Raw genomic sequence first — 23,253 nt, 5'->3', positions numbered from 1 at the left:
TTGCTTTAAAACAGTTTTTAATAAATGCTTGATAGCCCATCATTTAGATGCATTATAAATACTCTGGAATTTCGGAACTTGAATTCAATTTTTGGAATTTGAATTTTGGGTGTTGTCTGATTGTGTAATGTTAGAATCTGTCTCTTTTAATAAAGACCTTTAACCCATTTGTAGTCCTTCTAATAACTAAAGATTCCTTGCCTTTTTTTTGGTAATACAGATTATTTTCTTCTAATGATGATTTGGAAAATACACATTCTGTTTTTGTTGTAGATAATTGCTTTTTTGTTTTTGAGGATTTCGAGCATTTTAAATTTTGAGTGAAACAGAATCTACTAATTGACCCATGGGGGAAAAATGGAATACTTTCACATTTTCAGCTTCTCTTCCCGAATTCCCGGTTTCTTACGAATATAATTTGGAAGTTTTGACTCAAATTATATAAAATGGTTAGTTTTTCAAAAATGTGTTTATTCGAGGCTTTTTTGGCTTTTGACAAGTTGATTTGACTAGTTGCTTAATATTTTTATATCCCAATTTTTTTTAAAGTTTTATTTATTTAAGTAATGGCTACATCTAATATAGGTTCGAACTCAGGACTCTGAGGTCAAGAGCCAGAACATCTTTCAACTGAGCCAGCCAGGTGCCACTATATCCCAGTTCTTAAAATTTTATTTTGAGTCTTCTCTGGCTTGGCTGGAAGAAGACTTTGAGTTACTTTTTCAGTAGGAGTTTGTGGATAATATGTTATTGCTTGTTTGAGAATGGCTTACTCTTGCAAATTAATGACAATTTGACGTAAAATTTTAAGTCCTAACTTCTTTTCTCAAAATTGTGTAGACATTGCTCCATTGTTTTCTGGCATTCAGTATTATAGAAAAGTGTGAGACCAGTCTTATTTTTATTTCTTTGTGGATAAAGTGATTTTCCTAGAAGTTTATGGGCAGATTTCCGTATGTTTTCTTAAAACTTAAACTTTTTACAAAGATATGTCTAGGATGATACTCCATTTTCATTAATTTTGTGTCTTGTCCTGCCATTGAATTCCAGAGTCAGCTGCTGCTTCAGCTCAGAAAAGTTATATTCTATTATTTCTTTGGTTTGTATCTTCTCCAATTTTTTGCTTTTCTGGGAATTATTTTGTGAGTTGATTGAATGTCTTAGATTTATATGCCATGTCTTTTTTTTTTTTTTTAAGATTTTATTTATTTATTTGACAGAGACACAGCGAGAGAGGGAACATAAGCAGAGGAAGGGGGTAGAAGGAGAAGCAGGCTTCTTGCCGAGCAGGGAGCCCGATGCGGGGCTCGATTCCTGGACCCCGGGATCATGACCTGAGCCAAAGGCAGACGCTTAATGACTGAGCCACCCAGGCACCCCTATATGCCATGTCTTAAGATTTTTAAAAAAATAATTTAGCTGTCTTGTTTTTGCCAGAATAAGACCAATACTTAGGAAAGAGTTCCCAATTAAATTCTCTCAGATTTAGTATAGATAATAGTTGGAATGGTTTTCTTCCACAATTCATTTGCATTAAAACAAAAGTTCAAAGAAGTTTCAAAAATGGGGACACCTGGGTGGCTCAGTCAGCTAAGCATCTGCTCAGGTCATGATCCCAGGGTTCTGGGATCAAGCCCCGCATCAGGTTCCCTGCTCAGTGGGGAGCTTGCTTCTCCCTCTACCTCTGCTCCCCTGCTTATGCTCGCTCTCAAATAAATAAAATCTTTAAGAAAAAAGTTTCAAAAACATGAAACTCTTTATTTTCTAAGTGGGACAAATGTTTCCCTTGAAATATTCTCATTTTCTTAGAAAACCTCTTTTTGTATAAGGAAAAAAATTTCAGTCTACTCTTAATAAGAACTATCACAAATCTCAATGAGTGGACTCAGAATTAAGTGTTATTTTAGATTCTTTATACATTCATATGTTTGCACTTAATTTAATGCATATTTTTACTGTTTATGATAGTTCTCTCAGTGAAATAGAAGATTCCCTCCCTCCTGGAAAAGCAGTATTTTATACATGGGCTGATCCAGTGGGCTCTAGAAAGCTGAAGTGGAGATGTGGAAAAAGCCATGGTGAAGTAGCACAAAAGGATGTACGTATGGGGTTGAGTATTACTGTTCTAAACGTCTTTTTTTTAAAGATAGTCTCTTCTGGCTTTGCTATTTATAAGGCCTGTTTTGTGTCTGTACTTTTAAACAACTGCCAAAGATTTTTTCTTTCTTTAAGTTTCAGGAGTAGAATTGAGTGATGCATCACTTACATGTAACACCCAGGGTTCATCATTACCAGTGCCCTCCTTAATCCCCATCACCCACCTAATCCATCCCCCTCCAGCAGCCCTCAGTTTGTTCTCTAAAGTTAGTGTTTTGTGGTTTGCCTCTTTTTTCCCCCTTATCTTCATTTGTTTTGTTTCTTTAATTCCACATATGAATGAAATCACATGGTATTTGTCTTTCTCTGACTTATTTTTCGAAGCATAATATAGTCTCTAAGCAGCAGAAAGAGAAATCAAGAAATTGATTCCCATTTATAACTGCATCAAATACCATAAGATACCTAGGAATAAACCTAACCAAAGAGGTAAAAGATCTGTACATCTTATCAAAAAAAGTGAAGATGACACAAAGAAATAGTAAAACATTCCATGCTCATGGATTAGAACCAAATATTGTTTAAAAAAAAAACTGCCAAAGATTTTAAAAGCAGTATTCAAACTTTAACCAAAAACATTTAAAACCAGAAGAGGTCCTATATGGCTACATCATTATTTGCTGCTGTTACGTTATAAAAGGTACAGTAGGCTTAGGTAAGGTGCTTTCAGCATTTGCCTCATTAACAGATATAGTCTGTGCACTGACAGTCATTTTAGGTCAGTGTGGCTTTTGTGAGGATCATTTTAGGGACCCACTAAGGAATTTATTTTTGAGTGATTTGTTTATTATAATGATAAAGTTATGTATAAACATTTTCCAGTAACATTTTGAATGACATCGAGAAATTCTTATTAAAATGTTATTAGTCGGAATGCCCCGTGGCTCATTCAGTTAAGCGTCTGCCTTCGGCTCAGGTCATGATCCCGGGGTCCTGGGATTGAGCCTGACGTCAGGCTCCCTGCTCAGTGGGAAGGCTGCTTCTCTCTCTCCCTCTGCCTGCAGCTCCCCCTGCTTGTGCATGTGCGCATGCTCGCTCTCTCTCCCCCTCTGTCAAATAAAATCTTTAAAAAAATAATTTTTGAGATAGCTACTGTGTTAGTCTGGTTGGGCTGCCATGACAAAATACCTTAGTCTGGGTGGCTTAAACCACACAAATTTATTTCTCAGAGTTTGAGAGCTGGAAGCCCAAGATCAAAGTGCCAGCATGGTCAGGTTCTGGTGAACCTGGTGAGGACTCTTCTTGACTTGCAGTTGACCACCCTCTCACTCTGTCCTCACATGGTGGAGAGAGAAGGAGTGAGCTCTCTGGTATCTCTTAGCAGGATGCTAATCCTGTTGGATCAGAGCCCTAACCCCTCCTTAGTGATGTCATTTAACCTTAACTACCTCCATTAAGGCCCTGTGTCCAAAAGAGTCACATTAGAGGTTGGGACTTGAACATATGACTTTGGGGGAATGTGGGGACACAATCGAGTTAATAGCAGATAATGAGATAAGTGGTTTTCAGATTTTCCTCTTATATGAAGTCACTTAAAGGCACAGATTTCCCTCCAAAAAACAGCCTCAGTTTTATCTCACAAATTTTGATGTACCTTATTATCCTTCAGTTCAAAATATTTTCTAAATTTCATTTTTATTTATTTTTATGTTCCATATATATTTTTTGTTTTTAATATTTTACATATTTTTGTGATTTTTTTTATATTTTGGTTTCATGGCTCCTTAGGTCATTGCTTAGTTTTCAAAAAGTAAGGGAATTTTCTAATTATGTTTGTTGATTTCTAACTTAATTCTACTGTGATTTGAGAACATACTCTGATTCGGTCCTGAAATTTATTGAGATAGATATTGTGGGCCAGATTTTGTGTAGTCATTTTGTGCATATTTCATGTATATTTGAAAAGAATATTCTGTAGTTGTTGGTTACAATGTTCTATATATGTCAATTTCAAGTTTATTGTTTAAATCTTCTAGCTCATTAGGTTTTTTGTACACATGTTTGCTTGTAGCATTGTATTTAAAATCTGTAGATACTTTCATCTTTTAGTTTTGTTAATTTTGGCTTTTATATTTTGAAACTATGTGATTAGGTTGATAAAAATTTAGAATTGTTATATTTTCCTGGTAGGTTGATCATTTTAATCATGCATCATTAGTATATAATATTGCAGTGCCCACCATTGTATCTTTTTTAGATTTAAACATTTAGACTCTCAAAACTATCATAGACTATAGTTTGCAACTGCCTACGCAGAAAGATACAGGTCAGGAAACAAAACTTGCCAGCCGGGAGCATCAGACATTTTGCCTATCAGTTAAGGAAGCATTCTCTTTGGTCACCTGCAATGACAGTTTTGTTGTGATGGAACTAAGGCTCACTTGGGTGTGTTATGAGCCACTTTGACCTACAAGCCCAATCCACAGTAGCACATATCTCTTGTAACAAGCCATGACCATAGCTTATATGTGTTCTGCAAGGAATGTATAGACATCATCACACTAAAAGAAATCTATAGCTTTTAGTGCTGCTACAACATGCATTCTTGACTTACTAAAACCTGCTGTAAATTAGTACTGGTACCACTTTCCCAATAATATGAGGACTTTAGAACTCGTACTCCATTTACCCTCTTTCATCATATGTACTATTGTGTGTTTTATTTCTAAATATATATTAAATCCCATAAGAAGTATTATTACTGCTTTCTGCAACTAATAATGCATTTAAATTAACTCACGTTTTCCTTTCTTCCGTTTTTCCAAACTGCATCTCCATGTTTCCATCTGTGTTAATTTTTCTTCTCTTCAGTATTTTTCTAATGCAAGTCGACAGCTGACAAATTCTCTTTCAGTTTCATTTGTCTAGAAATGTCTTTATTTTGTCCCTTTTTTTTTTTGGTAGGATATTTATGCTGGATGTCAAATTTCAGAGTTGGCACTTCTTTTTTTTCTTCACCTTAGGACTCCAGTATTACAAAAATATTAGACCTTTTCACCATGTCCCTTGTGATTTTCATGTGATACTCTATACTGTTTCATCCTTCTCTCTCTGACCTTCAGTATGAATATCTTTTTCTGACCTTTCACTAGACTTCTCTTGTGGTATCTAATCTCTTAAAGTCATCCATTGAGTTCTTAACTTTAATTATTGAAATGATCAGTTCTAGGATTTCTGTTTTAGAAGTTATTGTTTCAAAATTCTCTACCTTGTTACATTGAATATATATATATTTTTTAAAGATTTTATTTATTTATTTGACAGAGACAGCAAGAGAGGGAACACAAGCAGAGGGAGTGGGGGAGAAGCAGGCTTCCCGCTGAGCAAGGGAACCCAGTGCGGGGTTCAATTCTAGGACCCTGAGATCACGACCTGAGCCAAAGGCAGACGCTTAACAACTGAGCCACCTAGGCACCCCTACACTGAATATATTAATTGTAGCTATTTTAAAGCCTATCTGATAATCTGATATCTAGATCTCTTGTGGATACTGTTACATCTTCTCTTTTTTTTCTTAGTGTTCACTCACATATATTCCTTAAATGCATGTTTAATTTTGACTATGTGGTAGACATAGTATATGAAAAGTTTTAGCGACAATTTGAGGCACTGTATAGTATCCCCTTTTTCTTGAGAAGAAATGGTTTTGCTTTTGTCAGGCAGCTGGTTGGGGAGGGGGGAGGGATTACCTTAATCTAAAGGAGGATTGAAATGATTTGAATCTAGTCTTCAATCCTTGTAAGGACTAGTCTACTTTGAGTTCACCCTGCCACCTATAGCCCTTTGGGGACTCAACTAAAAGCCGAAGCTGTTGACCCCTTCTCTTTTTTTTTATGCCCTATATTCCAGCTTTAATCCTTCCATTTCCAGGAGACTACACAATATTTTTCTGATTTTCTTAACTTCTCAGTGTCTGCTTCTACTTGTATAATTGACAGTTGGCTTTTTGAGAATTCCTTCTCACTCAGATCTTGGCTTCATTAATCCTTATTGCCTCGGTAGCCTTGCTGTCTTTTCAAACACATTATTCTCTTTATATTTTGTCTAGTAAAAGTTCTTGTTCTTAGCAAGATGGTTGGTCCAGAGATCACCTACTCATCAACTGCTAGAGCCGTAACTCATGGTATCTTTTCAAAATTAAGCTTGTTAGCATATGGGAGTGTTACAGCATTTTGTGTATTGATTTTGTATGCAGAAAACTCACTGAATTCTCATTAATATTGTTTTTTATTTTTCTCTATGGGCAGTCATGACTCAAATAATTAGAGTTTTGTTTTCCCCTTTTCAGTCCTTTCATCTTTAATTTCTTTTTGCCTTACTGGACTGGTTAGGATCTTTAATATACTATTGAGTGAAAGTGGTGTTTGCAGGTATTTTTGCCTTATAGATGATCTTAAATTACATACCTTCAACATTTTGCCTTCAAATATGATCTTTGCCAAAGTTTGGTATTTTCTTTTTTCGGAGGACAGTTTGATAAGAGGTTAAAAAACAAAACAAAGCTCCTCATCTACTCTTTGTTTGCCAGAGGTTTTTATTATGGTTGGATATTGAATTTTATAAAATGTTTTCTCCCAAATAAGTGCTATTTTATTTGCATAACATTTTTTTCTTGCAAACGGCCATCTTGAATCACTTTAATTCCTCCTGTAGAATTTCCTACAGGAGTGAGTCCTTGTTGATGGTGAAATTTAGTATTTTTTGTCTTTAGGCAACTTTATTTTGTACTTACTGAAAGGATATTTTTGCTGAGTAAGGAATTCTGGGTTGAGGGTCATTTTCTCTTAGTATATTGATATGTTTTTCCATTGTATTCTAGTTTTGCTGTTGTGGAGTCCAGTGTAGGTTTTTTTTGTCTTTTGTAATATTTGAGAAGGCTGCCTGTAATTGGCCTAATTTTAATTTTTTAATTCTTGGTTATTAGAATTTGTTCAGGAAAAATGATTTTATTTTATATAAATAATCTTATTTGATCTTTTGATTAGTACTTCGCATATTTATATCATAATGATAGTTAAACTTTATAAAGATAAATCTGAAATCCACTTCAGAATATTAGGACTTCAGAATTATTTGGAAATAAATGAGTTGTCTTATTTTTCAGTGTAGTTTTAGTGCTATGTATTTTATTTTAGCACATATTATAAATAGCTTAACTCTAGGTACTGACTTTATGGTAGCAATTCCACTGTTTAAATTCACTGTATTATAACATGAAGTGTATGTTACAATATGTCCCCCCGCCATCTGAGACCCCCAGTGGATGCTCAAAACCACTGATAGTACCCAGCCATGTATAAACCATGTTTTTTCCTATGCATACATACCTGTGATAAAGTTTAATTTATAAATTAGGCACAGTGAAAGATTAAAAACAAAAATTAATAATAAAATGAAACAGTTATTTACTGTAATAAAAGTCCTATGAATGTGGTCTCTCTCTCTCTCAAAATATTTTGTACTCTACTTGCCCTTCTGATGATGATGATGTGAGATGATAAAATGCATAGATGGTGAGATGAAGTGAGATGAAAGATGTAGGCGTTGGGATGTAGTATTAGACTACTACTGATCTTCTGACCATATGTCAGAAGGAGGATCATCTCCTTCTGGAATGTGGTTGACCACAAGTAGCTGGAACTATGGAATGCAAAACCACAGAGAAGGGGGACTACTGTATATTAAAATTTCCTATTGATCAGAATATGCACCAGAATATTGACCAAAAATTCATGGCTATTTATTATTAGAATTTGCTATTATCTTGTCACTGAACTTCAAGACCCTGATATTAACACAATGCTTATAAATAAGGGCTTCCTGCAGAATTAACCATGTGGTGAATATCTGTGCTTTATAGAGCATGCAACTGAAGTGTCAGATACTTTTTATCCTATTTAATTCAGCTCTGTAAGGAAATACAAATTTCTGACTAAACAACTTTTAACATAACACATTGCTTGGTCTTAGAATAAAGCAGAGAAAATAATATTTTGTGTTATTGATTAGTCTACTAAGGAAGACTAAATTTTATTAAGATGTTCAAAGAACAATAACAGTTAACCTCTCTTCCTGATTAATAACTTCATAATAATAATGGCAGAAGCTAACATCAACTGCTGTTTAATTATGTAAATTTCTGAATGTTATACAAATACTAATTCATTTAGTTTGTTCAACCCTTTGAAGGAGTTACCGTTATAATTCTCATTTTTCAAATGTGGAATCTAGATTTCCTGTTGGTTAAGACTCTGATTTTTTTGTTTTAGGATATGATGACACCTATAAATTCGGGGAAAAAGACCATTTATTTAGTTTCATTCTTTGAAGGCTTACAACGCATTATTTTATTCACTGAAGATCCAAGGGTATTTAAAGCAACATATGAAAGTGAGAAAGCAGAGTTAGCAGAGCAAGAAATTGTGTTGGCCTTACAAGATGTTGGAATTTCTCTCGTCAACAATTACACAAAGCAAGAAGTAGCCTATATTGGCATTACAAGGTTAGAGACATTAAAATTTAAGTAATTAGTTCTTTTAATCATTAAGAACGGTGATAGTAAAATCTAAAACTATTGTTTAAATTTCGTGTTTTGACTATGAATACTAAGGTAATGCTGATTTAAAAATGCTTTTGAGATTTTTTTGCCTTTTGAGATAAAGATATGACAAATCAAATTTATAAATCCTGTCTTATGTTGATGATCTCAGCTTTCAAAAAAGATTTATTCAGCTTATCAAAAGTATACTTTATTTAACATGTCATAAGGAAATATTTAATTTTCTATCACTACCCACAGTCTAGGATACAGTATAGATGCTCTATAAATAGTTGTTGGAGGAATAAAGCCAATCATTCTTTAACTTGAGCTTGACACTTTTAAGATACAATAAGATAATATGGAATATATCATTCCCCGTGTAAATTATCACCAGTAAAACTCTTCTTTATGCCTTTAATATTCCTATTCATAAATACTTAAGGTAAAATTAATTGGTATATATTAGTGCCTAATTTGAGAGCATTTATAGATTCCAGTCTGTATAACCAGGATAATATAGTTTTAACGCTTGAGTTTAAGCTGTCACACAATTTAAAGGTATATGGTATAGGTTTAAGTTTGTTTTTCTATATAAATTTATCTAGAAACACCCTTGGCTTTTCATTGAATGGAATCCATGCCATTTAAAAAGGAATATTAAAGACTATTTTCTAACAAATTTTTATTGTTCTCAAGATATGTTTATTATTTTCTAAGTACTATGCTAAATGATGTGAGTGCAAAGAGGAATAATACACAGTTCCTGCCTCTCTGTTTATTAAGTGAATATAAATTTTAGAGGGAATTAATAAATGGAATACTTAAATAACTTACATTTGTAAACGGAGTAATTTTAGAATGTAGAGGAACGTTTTTATTCTGTATTTAAGTCTTTCGGCAATTTTTCAGTAAGTGAGATTTGTTCCATCCCCTCTTAGATTACAATTTCACACTTTGTCTTATTTTAAACCCCCATTTTCTCTCATACCTCACTGCCTTGCATCCCATTTCAGTGAGAAAATGGGAGCAGTCAAAAGGGAATTTCCAAAGACCCACTCCCCCAAATCACAACTTTCTACCCATGAGCGTTTTTTACCTACACACTGTGCCGACATCTTCTCCACAGTTATCATAGGTACATGTGCTCCTATTTAAAAATATTTTTCAACTTTGTATTCTATACCATTTCCTCTTGCCTCCTTGAGACGTTGATCCCACAATTCTTTCTCTCTCCTACATCAATAATTTTTGGCTCTCTTTTGGGTTATGTCCATCAGTATTATTTATCTCAACTTAAAAAATTCTCTTGAGCCTACTTTCCGTGCTACCTACTGCCCACTTTATAGCTTCCTTTTATAGGCAAACTCCTCAAAAGTGTTATCAGTTACAGAAGAGTTTAATATACTAACTATATCCAATAATTATTTTACCCATTCTTTCTTCAGCACTCCAGCAGGAGTTTGCTGTCAACACACCATGACACTGGTCTTGTCAAGATCACCAGAGACCAGTTTTCATGTTGCTTAAGTTTATAGCACTTATACAGATCCCATCTTTTTTTTTTTTTTTTTTTTTTTCCTTCTTGATAGTTTTTCTTTGCCTTGACTTTCAGGATACCTCACCATCTTGGTTTTTCTTTCTATCCCAGAATTCTCCACTTTATGTGTCGGTTCCTTGGCTTCTTCTCAGCTGCTTAATACTGGGTGCCCTGGAGCCCTCAGACTTGAGTCCTCTTCTCTTCCCTGTTTCAAATACCACAATATATACCAAAAAATTTAGCAAATGTTTCTTTAACCAGAACTTTGTCCCAAACTCCACACTTGTATATCTACCACCTACACAAAATATCTACTCTTATATCGAAGAGACGTCTTAAACTTCATATGCGTAAAACCTAATTCCTAACATCCTTCTACAAAACCTGCTTCCCCTTTGGAGTTAATGACAGCTCCCTCCTCCTGGTTGCTCAGGCAGAAAGCTTTGGAATCATCTTCGATTCCTCTCTTTATTTCACACTCCACATCTAATCCATCTAGAAGTTCTGTGCTGACCCTACCTTCAAGACAGACACAGGTTTGACCATTTTTTACTGCCTCACTGTTCTACCCTAGGCAGAGCCATCACCGTTTTTCTCCTGACTTACTCCATTAAACTCCTCACCAGTTTTCCTGCTTCTGACCTTCATCCTCACCCCTTCCCCTCTCTCCCAACACACAGTGTATTCTTCATAAAGCTTAAGTCAGATCACGTTGATGATCTCATCTTTCAGTGATTCCTCATTTCACAATAAAACTCAGTCTTTACAATATTCTATAAGGCTTTACATTATTTGGCTTCCCACTGTCTTACTTCATCTTCTACTCTTAGTGTGTTCCAGGCCTGCCTGCCTCCTTGCTCTTCTTTGTACACTATAGGCGTGCTCTGCTTTTGAGTCTTTGTTGTAGCTAGTCCCTGTCCCAGGAATGCTTTTCTCTTGTCTGCTGCGTAACTCCCTTATCTCCTGTGAGGTTGCTGAAGTCCTGTCTTGTCAGTGACACCCTGGCTGAGCACTCTGTTTCAGTACTGCAGCCCCCATCACTTGGCGTATCTCAGTACTCCAGATCACCCTGTCTTACTTTTTCTTTTTTCAAAAGCATTTTCACTTCTTAACTATATTATAATATACAAATTTATTATATTTACTATTTATGGGTCTGTCACTCCGCTAAAATAAAGCTCTAGGATGGCAAGGATGTTTACTGATAATATCTCTACCACCTAAATAGTGTCTGGGTAAAAGTCTAAGTATTGATTGAATTCTTATTTTTAAATCAGTAGTGTACTTGCATATAACTGAGGATATTGTAAAATTTTACTGAAGGTTTTACAATTCATGTAATAAACCAGGTAAAATGAAAACATTTATAAATTAGCACCATGATTTTTCTTTCATATGTAAGTTCTGATGTGGTTTGGGAGACAAAGCCCAAGAAGAAGGCAAGATGGAAGCCAATGAGTGTAAAGCACACTGAGAAGTTAGAGAAAGAATTTAAGGAATATACTGAGTCTTCACCTTCAGAAGATAAGGTTATTGAATTGGACACTAACATTCCGGTAATATTTAATATATAATAAAAATATAATTTTTACCTGTTGTAATTAGATGAATCACTAGTGAACTTTTAAGGAAAGTCTGGTTTCCTTACAAAACAATGAATTCTATCATATATACTTTATACAAAATACTTTACAGGAATAGTTGTCTGTATTAACAAGACTTTCTCTTAAGATGCTAATGAGATCTATTCCTTAGTTAACAAGAAGCCAATATGTTGTTTTACTTATTATACTTTTTAAATTATTTTTTCTTTTATGACTTTATTTTTTAGTAAATTTATATAAAAAGATACAACTAAGCTATAAGGATTATATGAACATTTTTGTGAGTTGTATTGGAAAGATCCAGTCTAAACCTAGTCAGATTGTAAAGATCCAGTCTAATCAACTATTTAAGCTACTGTTTTAATTAACATTATCTTTAAAGTTTTCAGTACAAATTTCTAATTTTAATCAATTATGAATACAGAGAAATACAACAGTCTGGGGGGGCGGGTATTTTTCAGGTTCGCTTCACACCTAGTGGTACTAACATGAAAATTCTGCAGCCACATGTAATAGCTATAAGAAGAAATTATCTTCCAGCATTGAAAGTAGAATATAGCACATCTGCACATCAGTCATCATTTAGAATTCAAGTTTACAGAATACAGGTGAGTCTGAAAAGATAGTCAAATTGTGTTCATAAGGAACATAACAATAAACCAAATGTATTCCCATGGCCTCTCTTACCTAGTGCTTCAGTTTCTGTGTGGATCTAGACTGCTTGATTCCTTCTACTTATTAAATCCTGTTATTCTAGTCGGGTTCTGTAATTAACATATTATTATACTGACCTGTTTTTATTTTCTTAGATCCAAAACCAGATACATGGTGCTATATTTCCATTTGTGTTTTATCCAATTAAACCTCCCAAGTCGGTCACCATGGATTCAGGTTTGTTTATATTTCTAGATTGCCATAAAAATGTTTGTAGCCTCTGTATGATTTATTTTATTATAAAAACATGAAACCATTCTCAAGTTTAGTTTCTGTGGGATCATTAGAAAATTAAACCTCTTGTAAAGGGACAAGTACTCAACTAAGGTCAACAACACATTGAATTCTGAGGAGAAGATTAATTAGGAATATATATTTAAGTTTTTAGAAATATTACTAATTTGTAAATTCCTGATTTAAAAACTACTAGGACCTTTGAATAAATTGTGAAGAAAATCAAATTCAGAGTGGTTTCTAACCATGGAAAATGTCCTGTATTCTCCAGATGAGTGTAATGACAAGTCTGTTCTTCCATCCTCTGCTTCTCCCTCATATTCCTTCTTTCTCTGCTATCCCTCTTCCCCTTTCTCTTTCCTCCTTCCTCCCCTTGCTTCCCACCCGCCACCTCCCCACCACTGGCTCTGAACTATCTAAGGCGGTATTGATAATCTGCTTGGAAGCTGTTCACCATTGCACATGCCTAAGCCCCTCTACCTGGAAGTCCAGGACAAGACCCTGAAATCTGTGTTTTCAGTGTTTACCTGGTGATTCTAATGCATATTTCTACTTTAAGATTACTAATTTAAGGATTTATCCTTAAAGTGAATATAGATACTTAAAAAAAAAATCCTGGGGTCTGAAATAAGACTGTAATCAATCTTACAAATAGTAATTTTAATTGACACTCATGATTTAGTAAATCTCCATTGTGATGTGTATTAAATTGCAAGAAAATACTTATCTTTTGCTTAAAGCATCATGGGATTAATCATATTTATTAACTTGTAGCTCCAAAGCCCTTTACAGATGTCAGTATTGTCATGAGATCTGCAGGGCATTCCCAGATATCACGTATTAAGTAAGTGTCTTAATATATTTCTGTGTGTTTATTTAATGTTTTGATTTAAATATGTGAATTAATTATACTCTTTAAAGAATCGATTTCAGGTGAGGCAAAGGTTTACATGCAAAATATTAAATTATAAAGATTAGGAAAATCTGTTTTATAATCTTGAAGAGTCAGAAGGCTGTGAATGAAATGTACTTATATTTTATTTTCTCATTTAAGTTTTCTATAATTACTGCATATTGTTTTAGAAACAAGAAAAAAATGGTATCTTAAAATTGTCACCACCCAGTCTAAGAAATAGAATATTGACAGAAACACCCATTGATACGTTACTCCCCTATTTCTTGTTTTTTCCACCCTGTCAACCACGATAAACACTAACTTCATCTCTTACGTTTTAAAATACAATTTTATTGTACATATGTACCTAAACATTATGCTTCTTAGTTTTCCTTTATTTCCTAATTAAAAAAAAATTTTTTTAAACTGAATGTACACTTTTAGGACTGGATTTTTTCATTCAACTTTTTACCAAAATTTATTATTTTTGCTGTACTCGCTAGAGTTTATTATCACTAATGTGTAATATTCTGCTCTATGACTATATACCACAGTTTACTTACCAGTTTTCTCTTCATAGGCATTTTCACATTTTGAGTTGGTTGCTATTACGAACAATGTTGCCATGACATTTTTATTTGTTCATTTAGAAAATCCTAAATTTCAACATTCTAATAGTTATCTAATGCTTTTTTTCTTACCTGATTTTCTTAATGCACTTAATCGATGGTTTTTAAATGTTTTCTACTTTGTATTACAGGTATTTCAAGGTGTTGATCCAAGAAATGGACCTCAGGTTAGATCTTGGGTTTGTCTATGCTTTAGCAGAACTTATGACAGAAGCTGAAGTGACTGAAAAAACCGAGGTAAGATTTAGAATGCTAGCATTGATGGGAAGCGTTGGGGAAGGAGGAGGACTAAAAAAATTATAAATTTTTAAAGATATTAAAATGGTTTCAATCCATCCTAAAAGTAAAGTTTTTAAATTTTTCTTATGCTGCTACGGTGGGTAAATTGGTAGAAATCACATTTTCAGATTACAGATGAAGAAAGCAAGACAAGTTAAAATAGCCTTTTGAAGGTGAGTTAGCGAATAGGAAAGGTTTTAGGCCAATAGTAGGGAGAAGTAGTCATGGTTCACATCACTGTTTTTTCCTTTTTTATTTTCCTGGGTTACTTCTGTTTTGATGAATTTGGGTGTGACAAGAATATTCAATGAGAGAAGGGATAAAAATAAAAGGTAGTATCTTATTTGTGACTGATGGAAAGACTGTAAAATCACAGTGATGGGGTAGCTCAGATATGATCTCTTTTTCATCTGTCTTCATAAAAAGAATTCTGAAGATAATATAAATTATGTGGATAAGGACAAAGACAAATATACTTTTTTTATCTTTCAATAGCAGTTTATTGAAATACAGTTCACACATCATACATTTTAATCATTTGTGGTGGACAGTTCAGTGGTTTTTAATGTATTTACAGAATTGTACAGCCATCATTACTATCTCATTCCAGAACATTTTCATCCACTCAAAAAAGAAACCATTCCAGTCCCATACAACCACTAAGGTACTTTGCCTATAGGATTTCTTGTTTTAGATATGTGGAATCATACACTATGTAGTTTTTTTTAATGGGCTTCTTACACTTAGCATAATGTTTACAGAGTTCATTCGGTTGTAGCATGTTTCAGTACTTCATTCCTTTTTATGGCCAACTAATACTCTATCGTTATGGATATATTCCATATTATGTATATCCAGTACTCTGTGGATATGCCACACTTTGTTTATCCATTCATCAGTTAGGGATGCTTGGGCTATTTCCACATTTTGGCTATTATGAATAATACTGCTATGAATATTTGTGAAGTTTGAAATCATAAAAAATGTATGATTCTTATTTCAGTGCATCATCATCAACACTTGTTTTCATCTATCCTTTGGATTCTATCATAGGGGGTGTGAAGTAGTTGATCTTGGGCATCTTTTGATGTGTTGATGTACCACTTACATATTTTCTACAGAGAAATGTCTGTTCAGATCCTTTGCCTTTGCTAAATAGGTTGTCTCCTTTTTATTGAATTGTAATATTCTGAATACAGGTCCCATACCAGATAAATGATTTGCAAATATTTTCTCTCATTCTGTGTGTTGTTTTACTTCCTGATGTCTTTTGAAGCACAAAAGCTTAATGTTAATGAAATCCAAATTCTTTTTAGTTGTTGTTCATGTTTTTGGTGTCATTTTTAAGAGTCCTTTGCCAGATCTAAGGACGCTTGACCGACCGTTCCACCCAGGCATCCCAACTATTAATCTTATCAGGGTCCTCTTATATGTAATAAGTTGCTTTTCTCTTCTTGTTTTTAAGATTTTCTCCTTGTCTTTGACTTTCAGCAATTTAACTTTTATGTATCTGTTGTGAACCTCTTTCCATTTATGCACTAGGAGTTCATTTGGCCTCCTGGATATGTTACTGTTTTTCATTGAATTTAGAAAGTGTTCAGCTATTACTTCTTCACATATTTTTTCTACTTTTTCTCTTTTCTCCTTCTAATACTCCGATATTGTATATGTTAGTACACTTAATGGTGTACCACATTTCTGAGACTGCTGATTTTTCCTCTCTTTTTCCTCTGTTCTCCAGATTGCATAATCTTTAACACTTCAAGTTCATGATGAAACAGGTGCATTTAATTTAGCATATAATGAAGTGTTTATATTTCTTCTGTCAGCTCAGATACACTGTTAGGTTCTTCTAGTGAATCTTCCATTTCTGTTACAGTTCTCAATTCCAGAATTTCTAATAGATTTTTTAATATATAATTTTTCTCCCTTTGTATTGATATACTATTCTGTTTGATAAGACATGGTCATCATAATTTCTTTTACTTTTCTAAATACGGTTTTCTTTAGTTCTTTAGATTTTATTTATTTATTTGATAGCATGAGAGAGCACATGCGGGGGAACAGCACAGGCAGAGGGAGAAGCAGACTCCCCGCTGAGCAGGGAGCCCCATGTGGGGCTCGACCATGACCCGAGCTGAAGGCAGATGCTTAACCGTCTGAGCCCCCCAGGCACCCCAGGTTTTCTTTAGTTCTTTGAACATACTTACAATGGTTACTTGAAAGTATTTTTCTTTTAATCCAGCCTGGTCACATCTCACATGCAGTTTCTTTTGCCTAGTTTTTTCCCAGTGTATGGGTCATACATTCCTATATCTTTGCATATATCATCATTTTTGGTTGGGAACTGGACATTTTAGATGATACACTATAAAAACTGGCTACTGGTTCCTCTCTCTCCAAAGCTTATTGTTATTAGCTTATTTGTTCATTCTATGACTGGTTAGATTTTTTTATTGAAGTCTATCCTGCCCACACCCCTGACATTTCCTGCATTCTTAAGCTTTGGGTGTTGCTCCTCAGAGAGGTGAACATCTGGGATACTCACCCTTACCCTGGAATAAGTGGTTTTGGGGCGGTGCCCTCTTCCTCTCTTTTCACAACCACACCTAGCTATTGAGCTCCACTAATTGCTGGCTGATTGCTTTATTTATTTATTTTTCCACAGTACCTTAGGCCATAAATTGTTCTGCAAACTAATCAAACTTGGGGCTTTTTTTTTTTTTTTTTTTTTTGAAGGAATTGATCTGGAGATCAGTGTTTGATATCTGTTCTAGCCCCAGGGGGACCCCTTTAAATTGTCTCTTTCCCCATTTTTATCATGAAAACTAAGAGACCTACAGTTTAGCCTGTATCTTCATTGAATCAATGATTTTCCTGATAGTTACCTTTCCCTATGACAGTCATTGTTTCCTAAAGCTCAGGCTTGAACTTCTTCACACTCTCTTGCAGTTGAAGGCAGTTTCTTTGGGAAAAGATAGGAGTGAAAGTTTCCTTGCCCCCAGGTCAAACTGTCTGAACCAGAGCTTCAGAGCTGGGGGTGGACAAGAGGGATGAGAACCCAGCACTCTCGTCGGAGTCACACCCAGGCAGAGCCTTTGTTCCCACGAGTAGAGACTGGGCAGCCAGAGGGGAGCCCCCACGTCCCCCATGATGTAGCATTAGCAGCTGGTAACGGGGGCAGGGTAACAAATGCTGACATCTTATGCCTCCTGGGAAGAAAGTACTCCTGACTGGAGAATGGGCAGAGAGGGGGCTTTGCATTCTTGAGTGTAGCAGTCTAGAGGAGAGTTACGGCCTGTTGAACTAGGAGGGGGATCTGAGAGAACGGTACTTGTTCAAATACTACAGATTCACTTTTCTTACCAAATTTTTGTAGATTTTCTTGGAAAGATGTTTTATTTGCATCGCTTCTCGGCCTTTTGGCTAAGATCAAGTGAAAAGATGTTTTATTTGCTTATACCATTAGGTTCATTCATAGTGGCTTTAAATGTTTTTTTAATTTTTTAAATATTTATTTTAGAAAGAGCAAGCATGCAGGGGGCGCATAGGGGGAGGGAGAGAATCTCAAGCAGACTCCCTACTAAGTGTGGACCCTAAGGCAGCACTCCATCCCATGACCCCGAGATCATGACCTGAGCCAAAACCAAGAGTCAGATGCTTAACCAACTGAGCCACCCAGGCACCCCCAATTTTTTTTTTTTTTAACTTCACCAGTTTCACTGGGGAGCTGGTTTAAAGAACCCTTCACACTGTCATCCCAGAAGTCAATTTCCAAATCCTATACTTTTAATAAGGTCAAAATGTGAACGTTGGCATTTGATAGGTCAAAATGTGAACGTTGGGGCCATTTCTCAACATACAGAAGTAACTTAAGTTTGTGCTTAAAAGAGAATTAATGTTGATTATCAAAAATAAAAGCCATAATCATCACTTCATACAACATCATTTTCAGTGCCTTCCCCTTTTTGATTATATCGTGGACCTCTGTAGATGTCAGCGAGGTATTTACTAAAAAGCTACAAATGAACTATGATTATATTTAAAGAAACAAAGATTCCTAAGCAAGTGTTGATGCACTAGATTATCATAGCCTTTTGGGATAACTCTGTAGTCCCAAGAAGAAAAGCTTGGTGTTTTTTAATGGATTAGATGGGAACAAAGAACATATGCTTATCAATTTGCAAGTTAGGGACAAAGCTTTACTAACAGGTGTTAGGTTCCCTTCTCATGCAATAACTTTCTAGTCACGAACAGTGTTGAATATGGGTGTTACAGGGGAGTGTTCTGCAGTGTCTGAGCTGTTGACTTAAATGCCTCATACAGATCCTTTAAGTTGTTAATACTTTTTGTTTCTTTATAGATCGAACTTTTTCATAAAGATATAGAAGCTTTCCAAGAAGAATATAAAACAGCTTCATTAGCAGATTCATCACAAGTCAGTCTCTATGAATACTTCCATATATCTCCTATCAAGGTAGGGGAAATAGAAGTCATTTTTATCATCCTCGATAATCTAGGTCTGTTTGGGGAGATGAGCATATAAATTATGTTCTCTGTTAGTATATAAATTCTGTAAATAAAGTAAAGTAGCAGGAATAATCCTTTGAAATTTTTATTTACACTTCTCACAGTTTTTCACTATATAGAAATAATATTGGAGCCACCTACAACATGTGTTTATATGTTTACACCTTGACCTAACATTTTGTTACCTTAGTTTTCTGTTAACGTATTTAATGACAGTTTTCAAAATTGTGTGTGTGTGTGTGTGTGTGTGTCTGTTTATTGGTATAATTGACATATGCATTAGTTTCAGATGTATAAGGTAATGATTTGATATTTGTATACACTGTGAAATGAGCACCACAGTAAGTTAGTTACCATCCATCACCACACAGTGTTAAAAAAAGTTTTTTTTCTTATGATGAGAACTTTAAGATTTATTTACTCTCTTAGCAACTTTCAAATAATGCACTATAATATTACTAACTATAGTCTGTAAGTTTTAAATTAATTCATGAAGTAACCTTGATTTAAGAAGTGAAGACTGAATGGAACTAAATATAAGTTCTTAACACAGAGTTTCTGAATTACATAACACTGAAGAAAATTATTGTATAGCTATGCATATATATACACACATACATAAATGCATACAATACAAAAATGTGAAAGTTTGTTTTAACTGATTGCAACGTGCTAACTTAATTCTAATAGTTGAAACACTATTTGAGTTATTTTCAACAACTTCAAGTTCTAGATTATTATTTTTAAAAAAAAGTATAAAAATTATTATTTTCATAGCTTTACCAAAAGAATTGGATTGAGCCTAAATACCATATTAGCTTACATTGCTGAATTTAAAATTTAAATAGAGCTGTATTGAATTTTAAATTCTTTTAACTTTTCACTTAATTTCGGCATAATCCAGGTAACTTTGAAATCTTGTGTAGTAAATTTAAAATAAGAATAAATTTTAAAGGTTAAAATTGTCATCTTGAAGATAGTGCTTTCAATATTTCTCTCTTTATCTCTTTAGTTGCATTTAAGTGTTTCACTGAGTTCGGGCAAAGAAGCTAAAGATTCAGAACAACAGGAAGGACTGATGGCCGTTCGTTCTTTAAATCTTTTGCTGAAGAGTATTGGTGCCACCCTTACAGATGTACAAGATGTAGTTTTTAAGTATGTTTAATATTCAAATCTATAAATTGATGAAAAGTCCATTTTATATTTACCTAAAAACTTTACAAGTGAAAAAGTGTGTAAAGGATATTGGAGGTCATAGACAGGGGTTATTATTAAATAATTTCCTTAAGAAAGAGGGAGAGAGGCCATACAAGTTTGTGCATCATATAAGGCCTTTCTGGCCTGTGGAAGGAATCCTAAGAAGCTGTGTATGCCCAGAGGTATGGTGCTTAAACCATGTGGCTTCAAGGCTTCTAGGATCGAGATTTTTCAAAACGTATGTGACTAGAACAAAATGAATGCCATGATAGGGGAAGTGAAGGTATTCGTTTAAATGTTACAGCCAAGAATATACATTTTAATGTGAGTTATAATGGAGGCTATTAGGGTATCTGAATGGAGACTTCAGATGAGAGTGACCTTTTCAGGTAGCACCCAGAACTGTTATTAAGAACCATAGTAAGAATCAGTGAGTCCAGTAGGATGTAACTCTAAATCTAGATAAAGTTAGGTAACAAATTAAAGAACATAGGTTTGAAGATATTGGGAATGGGATGAGATTTCTCGTCCAGCTTCTGTTTTACCAGCTAACAGAGAGCTTCCCAAGCAGTGGATCCATATATGCTGTGAATAGGTTAGCAGGCAACCGACCTTGGTTCCTCAGCTGTCAGCTGATCAGACGGGACCTGCCGCAGCTGAAGTCTGGCCATTCTTGAGCAGCCTCTTCCGTTCACCTCGGCGTGCCAGACATTTTCTGTGTGGGCCATGACAGGGCAGAGTTGAAAAATCCAGTCCGTGTCCGTGAGTGGGATCCAGAGGGTCTCTGAATCCGCTAAAGGATGTAAAAATACGTATATATTGGTGGCTTTTCTGAGGATAAGATCCATAGCTCTCATGAGTCTTAGAGAGTTCTTTGACCAGAATGCACATATGTAAAAGAGCACGTTTTCTGATTGGCTTGGGAAATGTAAGGAAAGGAAAGATTGAGAGAAAAATTCTAAAGAAAATGAAACCATTCGTGAATATTAAAAAAATTCTCTTCCCCTCTCTCCCTCTTCCTCTCCTTCTACCCACACCCTCACACATATTTATGTGTTTTTCAGGCTTGCATTTTTTGAACTGAACTATCAGTTCCATACAGCATCTGAACTACAGTCTGAAGTAATAAGACACTATTCAAAACAGGTTTGTCTGAGATTATTTTATAAAGGGACAGATTGATATAGTGAAACTGTGTCTGTACATGTATAATGTAGATTTGACAAGAAAGTGAATAACCATTTTCAAAATCTTAAAAATTTTTTTTTCTCAGAATTGAGAAAGAAATTGAGCCGTGCCACCATTTCAATTTTTTGCCTTTCTGTTTTTTAGCCACTGACAGAAATGTTTTCTGGATATGTGTGGACTTAAACAAGTATCTTTAAATAAAATATTAACTAATGCACCAAACTTACTTCAAAAAAATAGTTTCAAGGGAAACTACTAGTAACTAACTGAATACAGGCTATTTTTAATGTAATTATGTTGTTGAGTCAGTTAGGTATGTTATTTTAATGGATTTTTTTTCCACCTTTAGAAAGACTCTAGTATCTTAGGATGTAATTTATAGAGTGTCTGAGACCGCTGTTCTGTAGTGGACAGAACACTAAGCCTGATTCAAGGTGTCTGGGTTTGGATTCCAGTTTTGCTGTTTACCTACTATGTGACACTGGGCATCATTTGACCTGTATGTTTCTCCAGTCTATAAAATGATGGTAATAGCAACTGTCACACATAGTTGTAAAAGTGAAAGCATTTTGAGTATTCTAAAGCTTTATGTAAATATGTCATATTATTTCTAATACTCTAACACCAAATAACTTTTTAAAAACAAAACTAGTGAGCGCCTGGGTGGCTCAGTCGTTAAGCATCTGCCTTCGGCTGAGGTCCTGGTCCCAGACTCCTGGGATTGAGCCTCGCATCAGCCTCCCTGCCTGTGGGGAGCCTGCTTCTCCCTCTCCCACTCCCCCTGCTTGTGTTCCCTCTCTCACTGTGTGTGTCTCTGTCAAATTAAAAAAAAAAAAAAAAAACTAAAACAAAACTAGTGATAAATAGGCTGATATGGTGTAGGTGTTGAAATTGATAAGGATGTTAGCCTAAAAAAAAAAACTGGATGTGTGTACTGAATATTGAGATTTTTTTCTGATTGAATTAATGTTTGTATTTCATTTTTAGGCCATTAAGCAAATGTATGTACTCATTCTTGGACTTGAAGTTTTGGGAAATCCCTTTGGCTTGATTAGAGAATTTTCTGAAGGTGTGGAAGCGTTTTTTTATGAACCGTACCAGGTAATAAAATAGTTATTCTTGCATTGTGTAATATATCTCTAATACTTTTGAACAAATAACGCATTCCAAATTGTTAACTTAAAAAGTAGGTGTAAACAGATTTTTGGGAGACACAACAAAAGAACGTGATTTTGCAGCAGAGACCAGTTAAGAGGTTTTGAGAAATTTGGAGGGAAATTTTAACCTTTTCCCTCAAAATTTAAACTTAAGACTTCAGTAAGATATACTGAATTTTAAGTATTCTGTTAGAATATTAAAGGTGGGTAAACTTTTTCTGTAGTAGAAGTGAGATCACCATGGGCAGGCAGTCTTGCCTTGCACTGTTGTGTGGGACAGGAAAAATAACTGCAGGCAGACACTGTGCAAAAAGCAGTCTTAACCACTGGCAAAAATTATGATTGTTTTGTGTCCCTTAACATTTTCTGTTAAAATATTCAAATCTCTCCTACTTTGACTTTTAAATGTAGAGGGTAATGAAAAAGTAAAACCGTTACTTACATTGTTTAGTATAATTTAAAACATAAGAAATATTAACTAAAGTGCAGTTATTTCTTTTACAAAAATTATCAAGAGTAGTTTGTGCTTATGTTCTCATCCTGTAACTTACAGTTTGAAGCAAACATGATTTGTACACGCTGGTGAATAGT

General features: G+C 34.7%; 1 protein-coding gene across 6 annotated transcripts in view; it reads left to right on the top strand.

Moving 5' to 3' along the window:
• VPS13A (vacuolar protein sorting 13 homolog A) overlaps positions 1–23,253 on the top strand; it is a 267,302-nt gene that overhangs the window by 202,498 nt on the left and 41,551 nt on the right. For 4 of the 6 annotated variants that reach the window (XR_012374024.1, XM_025891365.2, XM_073878048.1 and 1 more), the window contains exons 53-63: positions 1,969–2,098; positions 8,427–8,659; positions 11,638–11,791; positions 12,301–12,447; positions 12,649–12,730; positions 13,562–13,631; positions 14,443–14,548; positions 18,954–19,067; positions 20,133–20,275; positions 21,382–21,463; positions 22,493–22,606. Coding sequence is in view for 4 of the 6 variants with exons in the window: in XM_025891365.2 (XP_025747150.1) it covers positions 1,969–2,098; positions 8,427–8,659; positions 11,638–11,791; positions 12,301–12,447; positions 12,649–12,730; positions 13,562–13,631; positions 14,443–14,548; positions 18,954–19,067; positions 20,133–20,275; positions 21,382–21,463; positions 22,493–22,606 (1,375 nt within the window). In the remaining 2 variants the exon portion in view is untranslated. Of the gene's footprint in view, positions 1–1,968; positions 2,099–8,426; positions 8,660–11,637; positions 11,792–12,300; positions 12,448–12,648; positions 12,731–13,561; positions 13,632–14,442; positions 14,549–15,200; positions 15,285–18,953; positions 19,068–20,132; positions 20,276–21,381; positions 21,464–22,492; positions 22,607–23,253 lie in introns of those variants that run through there. The other 2 variants (XR_012374025.1, XM_073878049.1) reach the window with 2 other exon arrangements.

The sequence above is a fragment of the Callorhinus ursinus genome, unplaced genomic scaffold (genome assembly GCF_003265705.2).
Source record: "Callorhinus ursinus isolate GAN/ISIS: 27379988/994484 unplaced genomic scaffold, GSC_fseal_2.0 scaffold28, whole genome shotgun sequence".
Taxonomy (NCBI): domain Eukaryota; kingdom Metazoa; phylum Chordata; class Mammalia; order Carnivora; family Otariidae; genus Callorhinus; species Callorhinus ursinus.
Note: the sequence above shows the minus strand (reverse complement) of the source record. Positions and strands in the feature narration are given on the sequence as shown.